This window comes from Dysidea avara, chromosome 14 (assembly GCF_963678975.1).
Source record: "Dysidea avara chromosome 14, odDysAvar1.4, whole genome shotgun sequence".
Lineage (NCBI taxonomy): Eukaryota > Metazoa > Porifera > Demospongiae > Dictyoceratida > Dysideidae > Dysidea > Dysidea avara.
This window is the reverse complement of record NC_089285.1, coordinates 4,115,194-4,136,618: the sequence shown is the minus strand read 5'-3', so window position 1 is coordinate 4,136,618 and position 21,425 is coordinate 4,115,194. Positions and strand designations below refer to the sequence as shown.

The following is a 21,425-nucleotide window of genomic DNA, read 5'->3' as shown; positions in this document are numbered from 1 at the left end:
AAAAAAAAAAAAAAAAAAAACTCGATTGTGGGAATCGTAATGGTCGATTCTCTCCCTGGTTTTCCGGAGAGTCGCTCAACTCTGGAGGCCGTCGACATAGTATGTGGGACTTTGCAAGCGAAGTTGATAACCAAGGAACTGTCCAGTGGCACTAGTCGTTGTGTTCGGCTCAATGGGGACCTTTTGACTCCATGTGACCTTCAACGCAAAGCGGGTAAAGCTTCTTCTAAGAACTGGAAGACAACCATTCGCTACCAAGATCAGCCCATATCGAAGTTTTTGGTGTCTTATCGTGATGAGATGGGCAGGCGTCGTTGCCGTTTTGAACCAAATGCGACACTCCAGGCCAGCTCGAGGGCCAGCTTGGATCCGCAGAGTTCAATTCTCCGGGAGGAAAGTCCCTCATCCGTCGAGCAGGTTGACGAGGAGGAAGAACCTAACGCCCCCTGCTTGACTTCTAACAACTCCAACGACATTCTATTGAACAATTCGTCAGGTGTTGACCTACCTGATTTTCAACCTGTAGTTCAGCCTAACTTTCAGTGGGGGGATCTTGATGGAAGCTGTTTTATCTCAGAATTGGATAAAGTTTATTTGGAAGTGATACATTGGAAGAAGAACAGTTTTGCAGTTCCACGGGGTTCAGCTGGTAAGGCTTTTGTACTTGAACTGGCTCGTTTGTTTCGTGCTGTAGGTGAGGGTTCTTCCCTGGAATCTGTCGCCCTTAAGGCAATTGTTGTGGTTTGTATATTACTGCTCCAGAAGCCAAGCCGCACATCTAAGGACAAGGATCACACTCTCCTATTGGAGCAGCGGCTGAAACAGTGGAAGGATGGGAATCTACTTGAACTGGTTACTGAGGGAGGAGCTATACAGGGTCGTCTCAAGAGCCATTTACCAAAACTAAGTGAGGCACAACTTGTACGTAACTTTTCTAAGCTAATGTTTGAGGGTAAAACCAAGGCCGCTTTACGATTAGTCTCAGGTTACCAACGTGGTGGAGTTCTAAACTTGGATGAGATAGCTGATTCTGCTTCTCCCGGCCATTGTGTTCGCGATGTTCTGCGGGCTAAACATCCTCCAGCTCAGCCTTTGGATCCTAAGTGTCTTCTACAGCATTGGGCTGACCCACCATCCGTACACCCTGTTATATTCTCTTCTCTTAATGCTGCTGTTATCAGGTCTGCTGCTTTGCGAACATCTGGTGCGGCTGGACCCTCTGGGATCGACGCTCGTGGTTGGCGTCGACTTTGTACCTCATTCCACTCTGCTTCAGGTGAATTGTGTGTTGCAATGTCCTCATTTGCTCGTCGTTTATGTACTGTTTTCCTCTCCCCAGATTTGCTCTCGCCTTTTTTGGTGTGTCGCCTCATTGCTTTGGATAAAAATCCTGGGGTGCGGCCTATTGGTGTGTGCGAGGTTATGAGACGTATTGTTGCTAAGGCTGTGCTGGTCATCCTGCGGGATGACATTCAGGAGGCAGCTGGTTCACACCAACTTTGTGCGGGGCAACTTTCTGGGGCGGAGGCTGCGGTTCATGCTGTCCGAAAGGTTTTTGAGGAAGGAAGCACTGAGGCTGTGTTGCTGGTGGACGCCTCCAATGCCTTTAACTCGCTGAACCGTTTGGTGGCTCTACACAACATCAGACAACTGTGCCCGCCACTTTCCACTATTCTGATCAATATTTATAGGTCTCCAGCCTCTTTGCTTGTTTCTGGGGAGGTTATTTTATCAGAGGAGGGTACTACACAGGGAGACCCACTAGCTATGCCTATGTATGCCCTTGCTACAGTGCCTTTAATCAATCAACTTCATGGGACAGTGGACCAGGTCTGGTATGCTGATGATGCTTGTGCTTGTGGCAGTATACAGGACTTGCTCATCTGGTGGAACCAGCTCTGTATTAAGGGACCTGCTTTTGGCTATTTTGTGAATGCTCCTAAAACTTGGTTAGTTTCTAAGGAAAGGTTCCATTCAATTGCTACTACTCTGTTCTCAGATACTGATGTTCAAATTACTTCTGCGGGCCGTCCCTACCTTGGGGCTGCCATTGGTTCAAACGCTTATGTCCAGGAATTTGTGAGGGACAAGGTTGTTGGTTGGTCAGCAGAGATTACACGGCTTGCCAAGTTCGCACAAGTTCAGCCGCATGCTGCTTATTCCGCTCTCACTCATGGCTTGTCAAGCCATTGGCTCTACCTTTGTCGCACTACTCCAAACATATCAGAGGCTTTACAACCCCTTGAGGACAACATCCGGCTGGTACTTATCCCTACTTTGATGGGTTGCTCTCCACCAAATGACACAATCCGTAAATTATTTGCCCTTCCACCTCGATATGGTGGTTTGGGTATCATAAACCCAACTCTTATTGCAGCTGAGGAGTATTCAGCCTCGTGTCACATTGCTGAGCCTCTTTCACAATTCATTCTGGACCGGGGTATCAATTCGGCTATTGTTAAAACAGAACAGCTATCTCGCAAGTCCGCAATCCGCAATTCCAAATCTTCCAACTATTCGGATAGATCTTCCAGTTTGCGTACCCACTTAGATCCCTCCTCTCAACGCGCTTTAGATCTAGCCTCAGCCAAAGGGGCCTCCAACTGGCTTACCACCCGGCCCCTACAGGAACATGGCTTTGCACTGCATAAGTCCGCGTTTCACGATGCCGTGGCACTACGTTATGGGTGGTCTCCTCAGCGGACTCCTGCTCACTGTGCATGTGGGACTTCCTTTTCAGTGGAGCATGCTTTATCCTGTCCCAAGGGTGGCTTACCTTCTATCCGACACAATGAGATCAGAGATCTAACTGCTACCCTGTTGACTGAAGTATGCTCTCAGGTAGCTGTTGAACCAGAGCTCCAGCCGGTTTCACAGCAGGACTACCCTGCTTCTGCCAATATCCAAGATGGTGCCCGTCTTGACATCGCCATGAATGGTTTTTGGGGCGGAAGAAGTGAAAGATGTTTTGTGGATGTGCGGGTGTTCAACCCTCTGGCTGCTTCTAATGCGTCCTCATCACTGGCCTCCTGTTATCGGAGGCACGAGAACATTAAGAAACGTGCGTATGCTCAGAGAATTCGTGAGGAGGAGCATGCCTCTTTTACCCCCCTGGTAATGTCTGCCTCTGGTGGTCTGGCTCATGAGGCTTCTGTTTTTTATCAACGCTTGGCTCATCAACTTTCAAACAAGTGGGGCGATGATTACTCTGTTGTCATGGGGTGGTTAAGGTGCTGTCTATCTTTTTCTCTCTTGCGGTCCTCCATACAATGCATCCGCGGAGCCCGCTCATCCATCGGTCACTATGTTAAGACTCCCCCAATTGTGGAGCTGATTCGGGCAGAGTCTCAGTTTGCCGTGGACTAAGAAAGTCCCGGTTTGTCCAGCACAGGCCATTTATGTGCTGGGGGTGGTAGGCAAGGGCAGTCCATCAAGCCCGGGTAAAAAAAAAAAATATAAAAAAAGATAATATATGAAATAGTAAGTTACTCAAGTGATAAATATTTATATTCTATGGCGCTCAAATCAATAGAAGTACTGGAGCCAGCTTGTATCCCAATGTCGTATTACAGCATGATAAGGTGACTTCTCGTTTTTGTTTAGTATTAATAATTAAACGATAAGTTTTCTAGTTATAAATGGACTTCGTTATGAATGTAGAAGGTGGGAAATATATCACGTGCCAGGGCAGAGGCCAGATTCAGACTAGTGAAAGGATTAGTGATATCTACAATCATCACAAAGATAGGGTGAATAGCAGACTTGTGACTCACATGATGCTACACTGTGCTTTGAATTCCAAGTTGCTTAGATTCTGTGTGTAGAATAACACCATAGAACATAGAAATAAGCTGCAAAATAATGCTTGTTGACATTTTTTATCAATGAAGTGTGTGTGTGGGTATGAACCCCACTGTTGCATGAGACCATACACTTGGGGGTGTCTCAAGGTTAATCCTAGTTCCAAGTTGAGGTCTGATATATATATATATATACTGCAGAATATTGTATGAATGTCATTGTCTTCAATAAGTTTTTTTCCTCCCTCAGTTACTGTAATCGCCCCGTTTATCTTGGGACTCTACCTAGGGAACCCCCTGGGGCCCCAACTCTAGACCATAACGTTCCTGCGAACTTATTAGACTACACTAACTTGTGTACAAGGCAGACGGACTGCTGGATATAGATATCAGTCCTCTTGTTTGGATGATGCTGCCTCTGCTGCTAGTAGCTGTTTGCAGAAGAGTTTTTCTGGTGAGGCCCAGAGGATTGTACGAATCAAAGAGTGCACGGTCACGTGTGAGTACACTGACTGACCCAAAGCACCTACAGGTGTCCCCCTCGGGTGTCCCAGTGTTGGTTAATTATAGACATGACCACTAACGACTTTACTTTACTCTTAACTCATAAACTCATGGTTTTCCTATGAATTCAAATTCATGGGTTATTCATATTTATGACCCTACGAATACTTCTGTTTCATAGGCTATGAATTTTATGCTCTCTGTGAATTACACATGAACCATCACATGAAAACACTATGACTCCCATATGAATTGACCATGAAACTACTACAATACAATGGTTGAATACTCCATGAAGTGTATTATGAAATTTACGTAAATGTATCATGAATAATATTTATTATTGAAATTTACATGAATTTAGCAATGAAATTTACATAATATCTCATGAACCTATTATATATATATATCAATGAAATTTACACAAGCATCCTTTGAGATACCAAAAAAGTGTTCTGAATCTGACATCATGAAATAATGTCTATGCTGGACAGCTTGTTATTAAGAATCACAAAACAGCAACTCCAAAACACCTACAAATTGAAGTTCAATGTAATAACAACTTATCATGAATTACGACAGTTGAAAGACATTATAATTATTATACCCATGTCTCGTACTACAATATTGGACCACAAATCTGCCAATAGATTATGTATTGCTGTTATGCATGTAGCTACTAAACTTTTATTTGAAAGTTTTGGAATCACAGAGTAGCTAACAGCATATAAATGTCTCAGTTGATTTGTGCACATACTAAACAGTTTCTAAGTTACATATACGTAAACAAAATGATAGGTAAATTCAAGACTTAAAACATTTAATGCAGATGTACTGGTATTTGTAGTAAGCTACAAAATAAAACCATCTGTTTCATTTGCTAATACATGTCTAAGTATGGGGCGAAAGAGCAAAAAAAAAGAAGAAACAAACAAACAAACAAACAAAAACAGCTAAACACTCAGTTCCTATAGCACCCACAAAAATAATTATTTGGGAGGCAGGTACCGTATAGCCTAAATATTTCAAGGGGGGAAATTTTTGCTGATTTCATGGTTTTGGGGGCTATCAGCAAAAATTTTAGTCTCAAAAATTTTATAGACCTCCATATAGTCTAACACATTTTAGCAAATCCGCAAAAATTTTACATTGCTCAACCTCGAAATATTTGGCCCTCAAAATATTTAGGGTACATGGTACCTGTAACCAGAGTAATGGATACAGCTAAGATGTGCTTGGTCTACCATTTCCCCAAAATTAATTATAAACAGATAAAGAAGAGTACTACAGTAAGCAATAAGCATTAAAGATGAAATAAAGTCCAACACTGCTCCCAAAACACTACTTGACAATTCATGACAGTGAACATTAGCCAGTTCCACTAATTTAAAGATTATCACAAACAAAATTTCTTGAGGGCACACAGGCAACTAAGTGAACATAACATGTCAGGTGACTAAGTTAACATGTCAGGCAATCGCGACTAAGTGATTTGCAACCTATAGGTTAATTTTAAAAGGATGTATGTAAATACTGAATACTGCAGTGACTACTGTACTGATACATCAAACAGATTTGAATTTGTATCTTGTTATACCCTATGGCTACTTTTTAGCCATCAAACACATGCAAAAAGAACCATTTGTATTGATTCACCGAACACTCCACACTACTCACAAATGCAAGACAGCATGTGTAAAGTTAGTCTTTGATTCAGGTGTTGGAAGTATGGCAACACCAATAAATGAACACATTTACTTTTCCTAAGACCGATTAATATTCTCTCCCTTGGTCTCACCAATGTTTTTGCACTAGCAACATGCAATGTACAACCTTCAAAGTGTTCTATGTACTACATTCGATCTGGTCTGTCCCATTCCTTAGTGGTAAACCTTGAAAGCACATCTTAAACAAAATTACCTTGTAATTATTCAGGGTGCTAACTTAACTAGACAACAGTTGTGACCCTAACAGTTTAAAAGCTGAAAACACTGATATAATGTAGCTATGCATGTTCAGTACCATAACATTCAGAAATGGGTAAACACCTACTATAACTTCATGTACAACTTACTAGAAAAGGCAGGTGAAAATCTGAGGTGCGGTATGAATTCCTAGCATAGTCTCCTTGCATGTAGTCCCCATAAAGCTGCTGAAATTCTGAAAACGTAAATAGGTTTAAATGTATATATATACTCTTTCAAGTTTGACAACAACTGAGAAATGCTTCTTGGATGTGTACTGCTGTATGTAACCGAATCTACAATGACATAATTATTGATTTGCAATTGCCAATACATGTACATGCACGCATCCAGAATTTGCAGAAGTGATAAACTGTTTGGCCAGGTATAGTTATCTAGCACTGTAGTGTTCAATTGTTATATAAAATCATATAAATTGCAATTGTGTGTGAACAACTAGGAATGTAGAAAAGTCTTAACTGTAGTATGGTCTGTGATTGTGGCAACTGTGATGAGGGTGGGATAGATCAATATCAGATATTAAGTAGCTGTGAATAACAAGCGTAAGGCTCTCTTGATTGCCTGGGTACAGAGAACTTCATAACAAGTTATGGACATACAATTCAGGGGTGTACACAGGAATTTTGAAAAGGGGTTTCCACTACAGCTAAGTGACTGTTATATTAAAATAGTTTATATGTTTATATTGCCTGACTGTTCTATTAGAGTATCTCGATCTTTTCACCAAAATCATAATTCACAAAAACGCTATAAGTGTTGCTATCATGTTAGAAACTATTAGATAAAAGTATCCTGTTCCATGATAGATTCCAGATTCTGGAAACCTGAAGTTTCAATTTCCTATGCCATGGTTCAAGTAGTATATAAAATCCTAAGGGGTTTCCTGGAAACCCTGGAAACCCCCCTCGGTACGCCCCTGCAATTTGCTGCTTACCACGTTACGTATACTTCAGAATCAGTAGGGGTGACACACTGACACACTCCCTATCAAGTGTTGTCCTTATTCAGTTATTTCATATGTAAGTATTTAGCTACAATAAACAAAATAGTAAGTAGCTATATCTACTGTACATGTAAATGTGTGGAAGAAGTGAATCATTTACAATAAATCCTTCATTTTGATGGGTCTTCTTACAGCATTGGAGTAACCCTCATTGAACTTAAACCACAACACATGGCCAGTCTTCTTTGGTTGGTGACCACTTCTGAAATAACACAACAAACACAACCTATAAACCATTTGCATGAGAACAACAGCCCCTTCTAAATGTACTTACGTATACTACATGTGCTACAAACCCCATAAGAAATTTGGTGCAAACTGAATGATTTATGGTTTAGGTACTGGACTATAACTATCTTTTATAAGCAACTGATCATTTGTTGACTTCTATTTAATAATACATCCAAAGAAATCTCTTGCTGACTATTAAAAGTGACCTACAAGCTTACATTGCATTTGACTCACTGCTATTTCAATATGTTTGGCAGGTAGTGGCTTTGGTTCAACCCGTGTTAGTCTCTTGACAACAGAACACTTTTTCTTACTATCAACAAAAACACAATATACATACTAGATATTATTTTGGTGTTAGAAAGTATGGAAATGCTACAGTAGGTGACCAAAATGATAATATCAGATGTAACCCAGATATGACCACATACACAGGCACACTGGGAATTACACTCACTAATAGTGCTCAAATTAATGCTATACTTTTATAAGGAAGTAGCTAAATATAGGAAGCTTATTGATGCTGGTTCAAAACATTGGGTGTGAACATAAATAAGCAGTCATGATATTATCAAACAGTACGTAGTAGGGTTTCCCCTAAAGTGACGGGGGCACTGCTAACATTGCCACATCTAAAACCCATCATAGAAATATAATACGTGACAAATATCACCTTTATGGAATAACCTTAGTTTATCCTTCAAATAAATAACATGAAAATTCTCACAGACACACCAGATATTGAAAATTTTAAAATTTTCAAAACCAGTATTTTTATCTCTGGTGGCATGTGCTTTTCTGGTTCTGACAAATACCTGTGCTTTGCCTTTCCTTTAATCTTCAATTACATGGTCGTCTTCTTCTTCATACAAGGAAACCATACTGAGGCATTAACTTTCTTGTATCAACACTTACCACAGAGGAGCACACTTAGATGATGCCACAAAACTATTTGAAGTGCATAGGTAGAGTAGATATGTATATCTACACTATAAAACCAAGTATAAAGCAATCACTGACCTGACCATACACCCAAATAATCAGAACACATACCTTGTATTTAATGATCAGTGCACTCTGTGACCATGCCCCTTAATGATCTAGCAATATTGTTTGCTGCATAAAACTAAACATGGTAAACCACATTCCTTGCTCTACTATGTAGCTCATTCAAGACAAGCAGAGATTGAGATACTCTTAAAAAGTCTAATAAAGCATTCACATGCAGCCAAATGTGCATAACATACCGTATTTCCTTGGTTAAACACTGCACCTTCAATAGTAGCCACACTTAAGTGGTGCCACAATTGATTTCGAAAAGAATGACTTAAGCATCAAGTGGTGCCCGATTTTAAATAGTCACTCAGAGGAGATCTACTAATTTTGTACCAAATGATCAATAATTTCTACAACATAAATACAGAGAATTTTTTGTCAATTCTCCACAATCACAACAACACGAGGGCACCACATGAAATTATTCAAGTCACATACAAATTGCTTATCAAGATCACCTTTCTTTTCAGTTAGAGTGATTAATGATTGGAATTCTTTACCCTAATCAGTGATTGACTCCATCCCCTAACCAATTCAAGAATCTGCTGGACAGACACTATAGTAATATAATGTATAATTTTTAATGGGTATAGTTACTTAATTGTGTGTATGATTTGGATGTACAGGCTATGCCTCTATCCAAAATTTACAAATAAAATTGTTCCAATAACTGATGTGGTATACCATCACAAATAAAATACTTAAGGGATCATCTAGTGAGGAGGGGAGAGGTTACACGGTTAGAAGGTGAGCCACAACTGGTAAACCAATTAATGTATACCTCATCAAAGAAAAGAATGGCGTCAGCCAAACATAATGCGTGCCTCTGCTATCAATTACTGAAAAGCGTGGTTGCCATCTCTCTTTGTTTTCAGCTTTGTTCCACCTGTTATAAATGAGAAATAAAGCACCTCATGACCTTTGTCTATATATCACCCATACAACAATCATTTTGTAAAAATGGTTATCATAGTGGAGATCTTAATCCAAGAAACAAGCTGATACTTGTTACAAGTTTTGTAGGTTATTCCATTCCAAAGTTATGGCCATTTGTACGAGCTACAAATATCGAACTTCCTGCGAAGCTAATTGGATTACACTCATTACTTGGTTTGTAATTCAGTTATATATTCATTCATTTAGCCAACCACTTAGGCATTATAGGGAACATATACAACCTGAGAAATCCAGAGGTGGAGTAAAGTGGGTACATACCCTAGTCATTCAAAAAGGTCACCATTGCTTTATAATCAGTTTGAAAATCTGGGGTTGTTTCTATAATTATTTTAATGGACCAGTATTTGAGGCAAACCAATCCAGCCACTACACCGATGTTATGTGATTAACATGTACCCCAGCTACAGCAACTATCAGTCAGCCAATTACAGACAATTCTCATTACAGCCAGCTGCACTAAAGCCACATTTCCATGATATAGTGAAGAAAGAAATAGGAGATTTTAAAAAAAAATTTGATTTGATTATTTATGACTTTACAATTGCATACAGGTTATAATACAATCAGTGGTATTAGGAGTATAGTACTGAAGGTTCACTGACTGGCTCTGGGCTAGCAACCATTGAAAGAAAAAAACTCAAATTATTTAAATACTTAAGTATTGGGTAATGTACTGAATGTTCTGCTAGCTCAGCTATTAAAAGAGAAAAATGCTAATACATTAAAGGGGGTCGGATAGTATTGAAGCATCTACAGCTTGGGAATACAAAATGGTATGTGCAAAGGTTGCATTGTTTTGCCTAAAGTTAGATTTATAATTTAAAATATGGACAGAGGTAAGTCCATGGCATGCATTGTAGCTGCAGTATCATACTGCAGTTACTGAAAAGGCACATCTCATGTCGAAGCAATGTCGAACAATGAAGAAATGTTGAAGAGTGAAGAAATCAAGCTGGTAGCATTAACCATAGCCGAGGCAAGTTATGCTTGGTTGGAGGCATCAGTCAGTCAGTCAATTAACAGAAAATTAAAAATTCAGTTGGAAGAGTTTGGGGTCACTCTGAAGGTATTCGGTTGCGCCTAACCAACATTACCAAGTTGTTACGAAGGAGAAGTTGTGAGGTCATTCTTTTGGTGATATTTTTGGCCAGAAAAACCCAAAACTTCATGATTCCTATCTACCATACAGTACTACCATACTGTTCAGGGGCGGATCCAGAGTTTGGAAAGAAAGGGGGCATTTTGCTGAAAAAAGTTGAAGAGCAAAAAAAAAAAAAAAAAGTCACAACAATAATAGCTAGTGATCTTTTACCAAATATATTATATCACGTATGTTATGTAAAATAAAATCCTATTTATAACTTCATGGGTAAGCTACACTGCCTCATGAACATTGCGACTACTTTATTAGAGTAATTGACTGCTCTATTAGAGTATCTCGATCTTGTATGCAATTTCTTGAAGGGAGGGGGGGAGGATTTGCCCCAAATGCCCCATCCTGGATCCGCCATTGCTGTTAGACATCGCTTATCTCAGAATGATAGCTACCTAGCTATAATAATTGAGATTAACATTTTCATATTTAGCTATGCCATACTCATAATGATAAATTATAACCACAGCATAATAAGGATACTTAGTGCACAAAACATGCATGTTCTTTGTGTAATGGGCTGAAAATGAAGCCTATATGTTGGGGTGTGTGTTAATTAACAACAGTCAAGGCATGTGTTAAGGTTCTAATTAAATTTTATGTCACTGGTGCCATCCTTCCCAGTATGAGTCACAAATATTGCTAAACAAAAAAGTAAAGAATTTAAAATCAAAGTGAATGTTTACCATGTAGAAACAGTATAACGACTATTTTCAAACAGATGTAAAATTAATTTTCAAATAAGTAATATTATTTATATATCTGGCTTTCAATACAGGCAGTGTCTGTGTTAACAGTCTATAGGATGTGACAGTTAACTACATATGGTATAAATCTACCTCAAAGGTGAAATAATAGCAACAGTCTAAAACATTGACAGTACAATGCAGTGTCCCAGTGATTACAGTATTCACTCTTCCAGCATCACCCAAAATAATTCCCATAATGAAAGTCGTGAATTTTTCCCATGAATATTATTATTATATTAATGTGCAGCAATCAATGCAGATTATAATACACAGGTGTGTTACATTGTATGTGCTTGTCTAAATTAATACACAAGATAACATCAAACTACCTGCATGACAAATTGTTAGAAATAATTGATAAATGTAAGTATCTGGGTGTTACTATACAATCAAATCTACGATGGTCCACGCACATCCACGATATCACAGTTAAAGCCAGCCGTACACTATCCTTCCTACGAAGAAATAAACTTAACAACAAACACCTCAAAGAAACTGCTTATTTCAACCACAACTAGAATGTGCAAGCATAGTCTGGTCACCGTGGCAAAGAAGAGACATAGAGAAGTTGGAGAAAATCAATCGAAGAGCTGCAAGGTTTGTCACCAACAATTTCTACCGTACCAGTAGTGTATCAAGTATGATCCACCAACTTGGTTGGAAACAACTTGAAACTTGTAGACATAACTCTTGTTTGTGCCTCCTTTTTAAGGTCATCTACAATTTAACACATATCCCACTTAGTGATATCACCTCATCTGCCACCAAACAAGAGCACACACGAATAACGCTCCATGCAGTTCCATTTGCAAGAACTGACATGTACCAGTATTCGTTTGGATCTAATCCTTGTAGGAAATGGAACAATTCATCCAACTACATACATCAAAGAAATTAACACTATTGAACAATTCAAGAACTAAATCACCAATAATATTAATTTGTAATCTATAGGTGTTTTTCCTCCCTGTGTATAGTCTTTGCTTACAAAGTTTTCACAGTAATAATAAAATAAATAAAACAAAGTGTTGGGAAGTTAGTTACAAAATACTTTTTAACTACAGAAGGTGATAACAATTCTCCAGAAAATTTTGAGATTTTAGAAGCTCTGAAATTGGATTTTAGGCTATTTTTTTGTTAGCAATTACAATAAATTCAATACTTTAAACAGTAAATAATTACTAAATACTATAGCTAACTATAGGGCAAATATGGTGACTACAAGCGGTGGCTTTGATTGCTCTATTAGAGTAGTTACTTGACCGCTCTATTAGAGTATCTCGATCGTTTTTAATGCAGTGGGAGATGAAAAATGAAGTGTTGCTGATGGTTTAATAGCTATAAATGGTGTTAGTTAAGTGCAACTGCATGCATGCTACTGGTATATAGTTGTTTACTATGACAAATTGTCAATACTACAATGTTTATGTAATGAGAATGCCACTAAGCTAAATTTAAAAGGGGGTTTCTGTCGAAACCCCAGAAACCCATCTGGATCCGCCACTGCTCAGTATACCATTGTCTAATTTATGCATACTAATGATGTATAGAATCATGTTCAGTTCTGTTTACTTGGCCAGGAAAGAGCGGCAATAATGTAAGGTGGATTTCTGACTCCATATGCCCTCATCAATACATGAGTAGTTTGAGGAATGTGGACACAAAATGGGTAATCCAGAAAACTGCCAATTGTTCTATTTAGCATCAGAAGATCTGCATTATCATGTAATAACAGATTGCCCTATTCCTTGATACACATAGCACTAACCAGGCATTTTGTTTGCTCTTTCAATGACTTTGCACTCAGAAGCAGGCTTTGCAATTGGTTATCAGACACTTTAATAAATTCTGTTTCACCAACCTGGCCAGCTCTGGTCCACCACCTACAAAATACCAAATGGTTTTCAGTGAGTCCTACAGCTCCACCTGATCCCTGAACTGTTTCATTATTTTGTTCATGACATTTGATCATCAGTTCAAGGGTGGAGGAGGCACCTTTATTAAAGAGGGCTGGAGTCTATAGATTGGTGATGCCATGGCCTAGCTGTAAGTTAAAGACCAAAAAAAGTCACTCTACCTGCTCAGTGGCAATAGTTTCCCTTCACCAATTAGACTATATCTCCTTATTTAACATAGCTTGCTACACTGTTCCTCTAAGAATACTATGACTGCTTTATTAGAGTATCTCAAATTATTGATGCTATTGAGCTAGAGTCTCCATCACAGCTACAGATAATTTTAGGGGGGCTAAGCCCCTCATCATGTTTTTCACATGAGTTACAGCCCTCCTTGCTCCCCCTCGTCCTCCGCCACCCCTGCTAATCACTTGTTACAAAAATCTATTATGAAACATGCCAAACAATACTTGAGTGGTCCAAACAAACAATGTGCTTTGCAAAGTCAGAGATGCCAACCTCTCAACAATTTTCAAACACTACCAGCGACGTGGTTTAGACCTGAAATGCAGCTTCAGGATTTTTAGTAGTTAAGACTAAAAAAGGTCACAGAGTACATAAATAGTATGGAGTCAACAGTGTGTAATGCAGCTCACTCTACACTTATAGCTACTTCTTTTTTTAAGGGAGACTGCTTCAGTATAAAAACGCTGCTTTTCGGCAGTGCCCTCAACATACACACACACACACACGCACACACACACACACACACACATACACACACACACACACACACACACATACACACACACACACACATACATACATGCATACATACATACATACATACATACATACATACATCCATGCATGCATGCATACATACATACATACATGCATGCATGCATGCATACACGCATACATGCATACATACATACACGCATACATACATACATACATACATACATACATACATACATACATACATACATACATACATACATACATACATACATACATACATACATACATACATACATACATACATACATACATACATACATACATACATACATACATACATACATACATACATACATACATACATACATACATACATACATACATACATACATACATACATACATACATACATACATACATACATACATACATACATACATACATACATACATACATACATACATACATACATACATACATACATACATACATACATACATACATACATACATACATACATACATACATACATACATACATACATACATACATACATACATACATACATACATACATACATACATACATACATACATACATACATACATACATACATACATACATACATACATACATACATACATACATACATACATACATACATACATACATACATACATACATACATACATACATACATACATACATACATACATACATACATACATACATACATACATACATACATACATACATACATACATACATACATACATACATACATATGTACATACATACATACATACATAGGCTAAGTACAATTGAACGCCGTCAAGAAAGTCAAAGTTGGGAGTTCTTGGGTACTTGTTACAGTTGACACAAGGACACAAGAAGAAGTAGCTACAGTTGTTATCTGAATTGTAGCTAATCTTGTATATTTGGTGTTGTAAAGCAAAAATAAATTTAAAAAAAAAAAAAATCTTCCTTCACATTAGTCTAAACATCTTTGTCCAGCATCTTACCATCTGGTGCTAGGGGTGCTGGCAAGGGGTGCTGGTCACCATGGGGAAAAATAATTTGAATTAATTTAAAAAATAAAAAAAATAAAAGTTACATAAGCTTATAGCACGTGCAATTCATATGACAAGCTAGCTAGTCATGTGACTTGCACCGCGCGCGATATCAACCCATAGATCGACCGCAGTAGAGGGCGGGGTTTACACAGGCTAAATTATGAAACTTATGAAACAAAGAATCCTTTGTTATAGTTCTCCCTAGTAGCTACACAGTGAAGCATGTCAGAGCAATCGAAAAGGAGAATGCAGGTAAATATTTTGCGAGATCATGTGTTTTCTACTGTGTGTATGGATTTTGCTTCAGTGCTTTCCGTGTGGAACACGTGTGATAATTATACTGTCACGTTCATGTTTGTCATTTCACTAACTACAGCATGTTATTTTTTCATCTAGAGTTATTGTGTTTCATATCTTACGATCGAGCCACGCCTTTATTTTAATGCATTTTGCGCATAATATATTCTATGGAACCTCTTTTATCCGGGTAGACTGGTGACCGTCCGTATCTCAGAAATGTCTGTAGAAAGCATGGCATTGCATGCTAATATAACTGGCTTAAATACAAGTGATGTCGCTATTGACTTGATATTATTAGCTAGTTAGTGCTATGCAATGTACTGAGTGTAGTGGGCATCACTACAGAGCATTCATGGTTATTATTATTATTTTTAAATTATTAACACTTTACAGTGACCAGCACTGATACGTTGGACACGCACACGTGAGCGCATACATTTTGTATTGAAAGTTTAACCAAGCGTTCACAAGTGTTCACAAATACCATTCGAGAGCGCACTCCAAGTTTAGTCTATTCAGCCGGTCAACCCCACTACTCCAGGCACGTAAATCGCTCTTGAAATCTACGGAGATCACGTGTGTAAGAGTTTGCTGGGTGGAATCCATGTGTAATACTATAGGGACGCCTTATATACGTGTATTTAAGCATAATAATTGTCGAAGAAAGCAATGTGCATGCTAACAAAGCCTCTCAGTGTATTGAAAAAGAAGAGCGGACGCCGCTAGTTTGGCCTCACAGAGAATCGAAAAAGAGAATTAGAAAGTCGCACACCCGCCTTGCAATAAGAATTTGCTGTTCATCTTAAGAAGCACAAGGTAACGTGGTGTGGATATTGCTGAACACTTCTTTTAAAACTTACTCCACGTCACATATTAGAAATATGCAATTAACAGTAATAAATTTCAGAAGCGCTTGTATCGTGTCCAACCTCCTCTGGATACTACCCTGGGTTGTAAAAATGTAGCAACCAAGTGGTAGTAGAACAAACAAGCCACCTAACAGGTAAACAGCAACCTTTAGGTGCCCACATGAAAGGTCCAGATATAAAGAGAGGTTCCACTGTACACTCTCCCCCCTCCCTCCCTCCCTCCCTCCCTCCCTCCCTCCCTCCCTCCCTCCCCCCCCTCCCTCCCTCCCCCCCCCTCCCTCCCCATAGTAGTTATATCACAACGTAGAAACGTTCCAAGTTCCAGTATTAGCTAGTTGGGTAGAATTATAAATTTGTACATCATTTCTTATCAAAATAGCTTAAGTTGTCGTACATTTATCGGCAGGTAGTTCTTTACCAATTGCTGTATCTACACTCGTAAAGTATCATCAGTGGTACTGTATATTAGGGATCACAGAAGTGTGGGCTTGTTAGCACTTCAATAACACCCCAAAACTAGCCTCATGACAGCTTTGCAGTATTGGTTAGGAATCATCTTCAGACAAGTTTCCATGAAATTATAAAAATATTTAATAATCTAGCTGAATTTTCTCAGTACTAATTGATTGCCGGCATGCCTGACTGATACCTTTAGCCAAGCAGAACTCGGCAAATGGATAAGGCTACGGGTATGATTCAATGTGCGTCCTCCCGAGATGTGCCATTTTTCCACCCGCAGTATGTAAAAGACATGCATCATGGACTTTGCTTTGTCCTCTTTTTGTGTCCCATTTCACTGACATAGTGAGATACAGCTTTCCTGTGGCTGTGTTGACTAGCTTATCATTTCAGACATCGTAAAACATACAGATACACAGAGTCATCTGAAAGTGCTATCCGAAGTATAGAAACAATAAATCCACTGATACAATGGAATGACTTACAGTTAGCTTCATTTCTAACTCAGATGAAGAAGTTTACTAAAGAAAAGACATCATTGTGCTTAATCATGGAAACACTGTAATTTCACTAGCTAACTTGCAGAACTAATTCACAGTACTAGTTTTTGTTTCATTGTAACACTAATGTAGTGTAGGTTATTGGGTGTCAAGACATTGAAATACAGTACTTCAGAGCATTCCCTTCCAAATATCTGCTATTCAACATAGAAAAAGTGTTTTTCAATCATAAAATGACACACTTAAATTTTCCTCTGACTTCCTTCTGCTGGTAACTCAATAGCTACTGTTGTTGAAAACCTCCTTCAAAAATATCCTGGCTATACCCTTGGACAAAATACTGAGAACCCAGAGTGTCTGGTATACATCATAATTATTTTTTATTAGTTGAAAACGATGTTTGAGCAAACTTCATGTGAGTCAAGTATTCCAGCAGTCCAGTGAATGAATACGCCCACACACACACACACACACACACACACACACACACACACACACACACACACACACACACACACACACACACACACACACACACACACACACACACACACACACACACACACACACACACACACACACACACACACGCACACGCACATGCACATGCACACGCACACACTCAGAATCACTGTAATGCTAATGCTAAAATTCTGCTACTTTATGCACCCATATAAGGTAGCCTCCTTGCAAGTTTCTAGTGTGAATCTGTGACATGGTACGTAATAATTAATGAATAAATCATAAATACCATTTTTCACTAAGGGATTTAATTGTATATGTATGTTAGATGACAGACGGTTTGTTTTCTTTGTTAGAGAAAGAGTCAGCCATCCACTGTAGGTGACAGCAGAAAAGCCAGGGATAGTTCAGCATCAAATGAGGTGCCACAAGGTTGTATAAATGAGACTGCTAAAGTCCATACCATGAGTAGGAGACAGCCAAGCATATTTTTTGGATATGATTTACCAGAATACATCACACCAGATGACATCATATCATTTATGGTAAAATATAAACATGCCATTGTTGACGTTGAGATTATACTGAATGAGAGGTGTGGCAACTATGCCAAAGTCACTGTGTTAACATCTTCTGATACATATGCAGCAATGAAATATTACAGTGGAAAACACTGGAATAAATATAACCTAACAGTCACTCTAAAAGCATGGAAAGAAAAGGTTGAAACAAAACCCCCAAATAAACGGCACCAAGAAATGGCAGCATATGCAGCTAAAGACACTCCTGCGTCAATGAAATCCCAAACTAAATCTTCTCACAGTATAAGTGAGTCACACTATACAGCAAGCAATACCAGGAATCTGGGACATGTTAAGAGGGAATCAGAACTTCAAAAGCAACAAAAGAGGCTACCCTACTATGAGTACTATGAAGATACTGGTTCTTATAAAAGTCAGCACAATAAAGAATACAGCATCAAGTTATCAGGCCTTAAACTTGATGTTAAAGAGAAGAGAATCTTTGAGCTAGTTAAGTACTTTGGTTACTTGATTAGACCTGTTAGAGTTGCACGGTATCCAGAGAATGGGATATGCTATGCCTATGTTGATTATAGCAGTAGGCAGTCTGCAATACAAGCAGTGCAGGAGCTTGATGAAACTGAATTTGGTGGCTCAAGGATACATGTCTGCCACAAAGGTGAATTGGCAGAAACACACAGCTGCAAGGACAAGCTTCACACTTTGTCTAATTCTAAACTGTTACATTCTGACTCTCCAAATAGTACAGACAATAACACAACAGAAATGGTTTGTGGTGCTACCAGTCACAATAAAAATAAAAGCCAAGGATTTGAGGAAAACCTTGCAGATAAGTCTGAGGATGTCAGAACCTACAGACCTGGGATTAAGAATACTCATAATTGCACAGAAATTCCACCCTACACTTTTGAACCTGACACTTCAGAGCATAAGCTAAACATGTCGATGCCTAATTTCAGACTTGGTACAAAGCATCAGCTATCATCTAAGAGTGCAATAAATGAACAGAGACTTTCCACAGCTAATCAACACCTTGATGTCCTATGTTCTACTGAGCCTTTGTCGTCTGGTCAAAAAGTTGCGAATGACTCAAGTTTTTCTTCTCTAGCAGTTAGCAACATTTATCCGGGCATATCAGTTCAGGAACTTGAGATGCATTTGAAGTCATATGGTAGCCTGGCAGCTCCCATATCAATACGCTATGAAGGTGATAGTGATACTTTTTCTGCTGTTGTGCATTATGTTTCAGTTGATGATTCTGTAAAAGCAATGTCACAGCTTCATGGTAGCAGCCTTAATGGTTATCAACTACATGTCATCAATCGTGTAAACAACATATCAGGTGCAAAAATGGCTAAAAGTGATCTCATTACTGTAAAAGAATACCCTCCAACAGTATTTGGGAAGCCATTACAGCAAGTTGCTGTTAGCCGAACAGATAACAAGTATACAAAATTGTCAAAGAGGAAAAGCAGCACTACACAGTAAGTAATTCCTACGTCAGTGTATCCTGAAGCACATACATTGTACAGGTACTTTATTGTGTTATGTATCTTGGACCCTTTCATCCAAAGATCATGGCAGTAATATGCTAATACCCTAGTTGCATGTGGCCAAACTGCTTTTTCTCCCTGCGGTGCTTATCAATTGGAAATTATGTGTACCTGCTCGAACAAGGGCCTGATACAGTTCTCATTGGAAACTTGTTCTTAGTACTTTTGGCAACACCTTGCGCATCAATGCAATGATGGCTTTGTGAAGTATTTCAGAATAAGATATAGTCTACCAGGCTTCTTCTGATATCATTTAGTGGGCTTCAGCAAAGGTGGTTATGTGAGGTATGTCAAATCAACACTAAGCATCACCATGCTGGCTGAGAGAATACCTTGCTGATGTAAATCTGACCAGACCCATTTTAGTGTGGTTGCTTATAATGTCTAATCAATTAGCCCTTGTGCTGAAATAGAGGTCTGGCCACATTGACTACTAGCAATATAATAAGTATATTCCAATGGTAAAGTTAAAGTGAATTAATTCAAAGTAAATAACTAGCTGAGTCGACTAGCCATGTGATGCCAAGTACACATAGCAGGCAAGCTTTACCACACACATACTAGTAGTACACACACGCACACACAAACTAAAATATAGATATACTTTTGTATTGTTTGTCATCAAGTTTTCTGAGAGCTCTTGTCCATCTACCTCATTATCTAGAAGATTAGTTACAGATTTATTCCTATTCTTCTTTTTTGGGAATGGGCAGCTCCTGTGATATAGTAGGGTCTGTTATGGCAAAATTTTGCGAAAATCATGACACGGCAGAATAAAACATCAAATTTGGTACAGTGATTCCTTAGGTTGTATACGTGATTTCAGAAGGGGTACCACCATGAACTCACCCTGCACCCCTTTGTATGGATAGATGATTTAGACAGTCCGCAGAATTAAAACTCATATACATTTACTACATAATAGCTTAGCAAAACTTTAAATCAGTAAAACTTAAACTTGGCTATTCATGAAGGTTTTTCACAATAATAGCTAGTTACTTATTTTCTTTCTGTTATTTTCTTATACGTACATAACAACAGCCAAAATTTTGCTATAGCTAGCTACATATTTGCACAGTTCTGTTTACTAATGAAATGCACATACATTGCTGTTGTTATTGAAATTCTTTAAAGAGATGATAAAATCAGATACTGTAGCTAGCTATAGCAAAATTTTGGCTGTTGTTATGTACGTATAAGAAAATAACAGAAAGAAAATAAGTAACTAGCTATTATTGTGAAAAACCTTCATGAATAGCATGTTTAAATTTTACCGATTTTAATTTTTGCTAATTTTGCTAATTAAAACTTATAGTTTTATTTAGGCCATGTATCTTTCATAGAGTAACATATTTTATTAAAACTATTATGGGATGCTATGGACTACTCTTTCACAAACAGGAACTATTAACCTTTGGAAATGTGATTAAGAAAAAAGTTATTCAAACAGTAAATGTAATGATGATACTAAAATTTGCCATCCAATTTTAAGTGATGTTGACCTTACTATGCTATAAAACGGTTTAAATTATTTTATGCAGTGGAACAAGACTTGGCAGGGATCTTTAAACATCCCCAAATGCAAGTATC

At 38.4% G+C, this 21,425-nt stretch overlaps 2 protein-coding genes across 3 annotated transcripts in view; both read left to right on the top strand.

Annotated features, from left to right (window-relative positions):
* Positions 1-14: 14 nt before the first annotated feature.
* Positions 15-3,451, top strand: LOC136244592 (uncharacterized). 2 transcript variants are annotated; one of them, XM_066036155.1, is made up of 3 exons: positions 15-907; positions 980-1,276; positions 1,340-3,451. In XM_066036155.1, exons 1-3 carry the CDS (start codon positions 40-42, stop codon positions 3,364-3,366), a joined length of 3,192 nt encoding a protein of 1,063 aa, XP_065892227.1. In that variant the 5' UTR covers positions 15-39; the 3' UTR covers positions 3,367-3,451. The 2 variants fall into 2 exon arrangements, with proteins under 2 accessions (XP_065892227.1, XP_065892226.1); XM_066036154.1 differs by having other exon boundaries at positions 980-3,451.
* An 11,834-nt stretch (positions 3,452-15,285) lies between these two features.
* Positions 15,286-21,425, top strand: part of LOC136244736 (uncharacterized) — a 15,145-nt gene continuing 9,005 nt past the window's right edge. The window contains exons 1-2 of the mRNA XM_066036303.1: positions 15,286-15,402; positions 18,097-19,766. Coding sequence (XP_065892375.1) covers positions 15,373-15,402; positions 18,097-19,766 — 1,700 coding nt within the window. The 5' untranslated portion in view covers positions 15,286-15,372. The remainder of the gene's footprint in view (positions 15,403-18,096; positions 19,767-21,425) is intronic.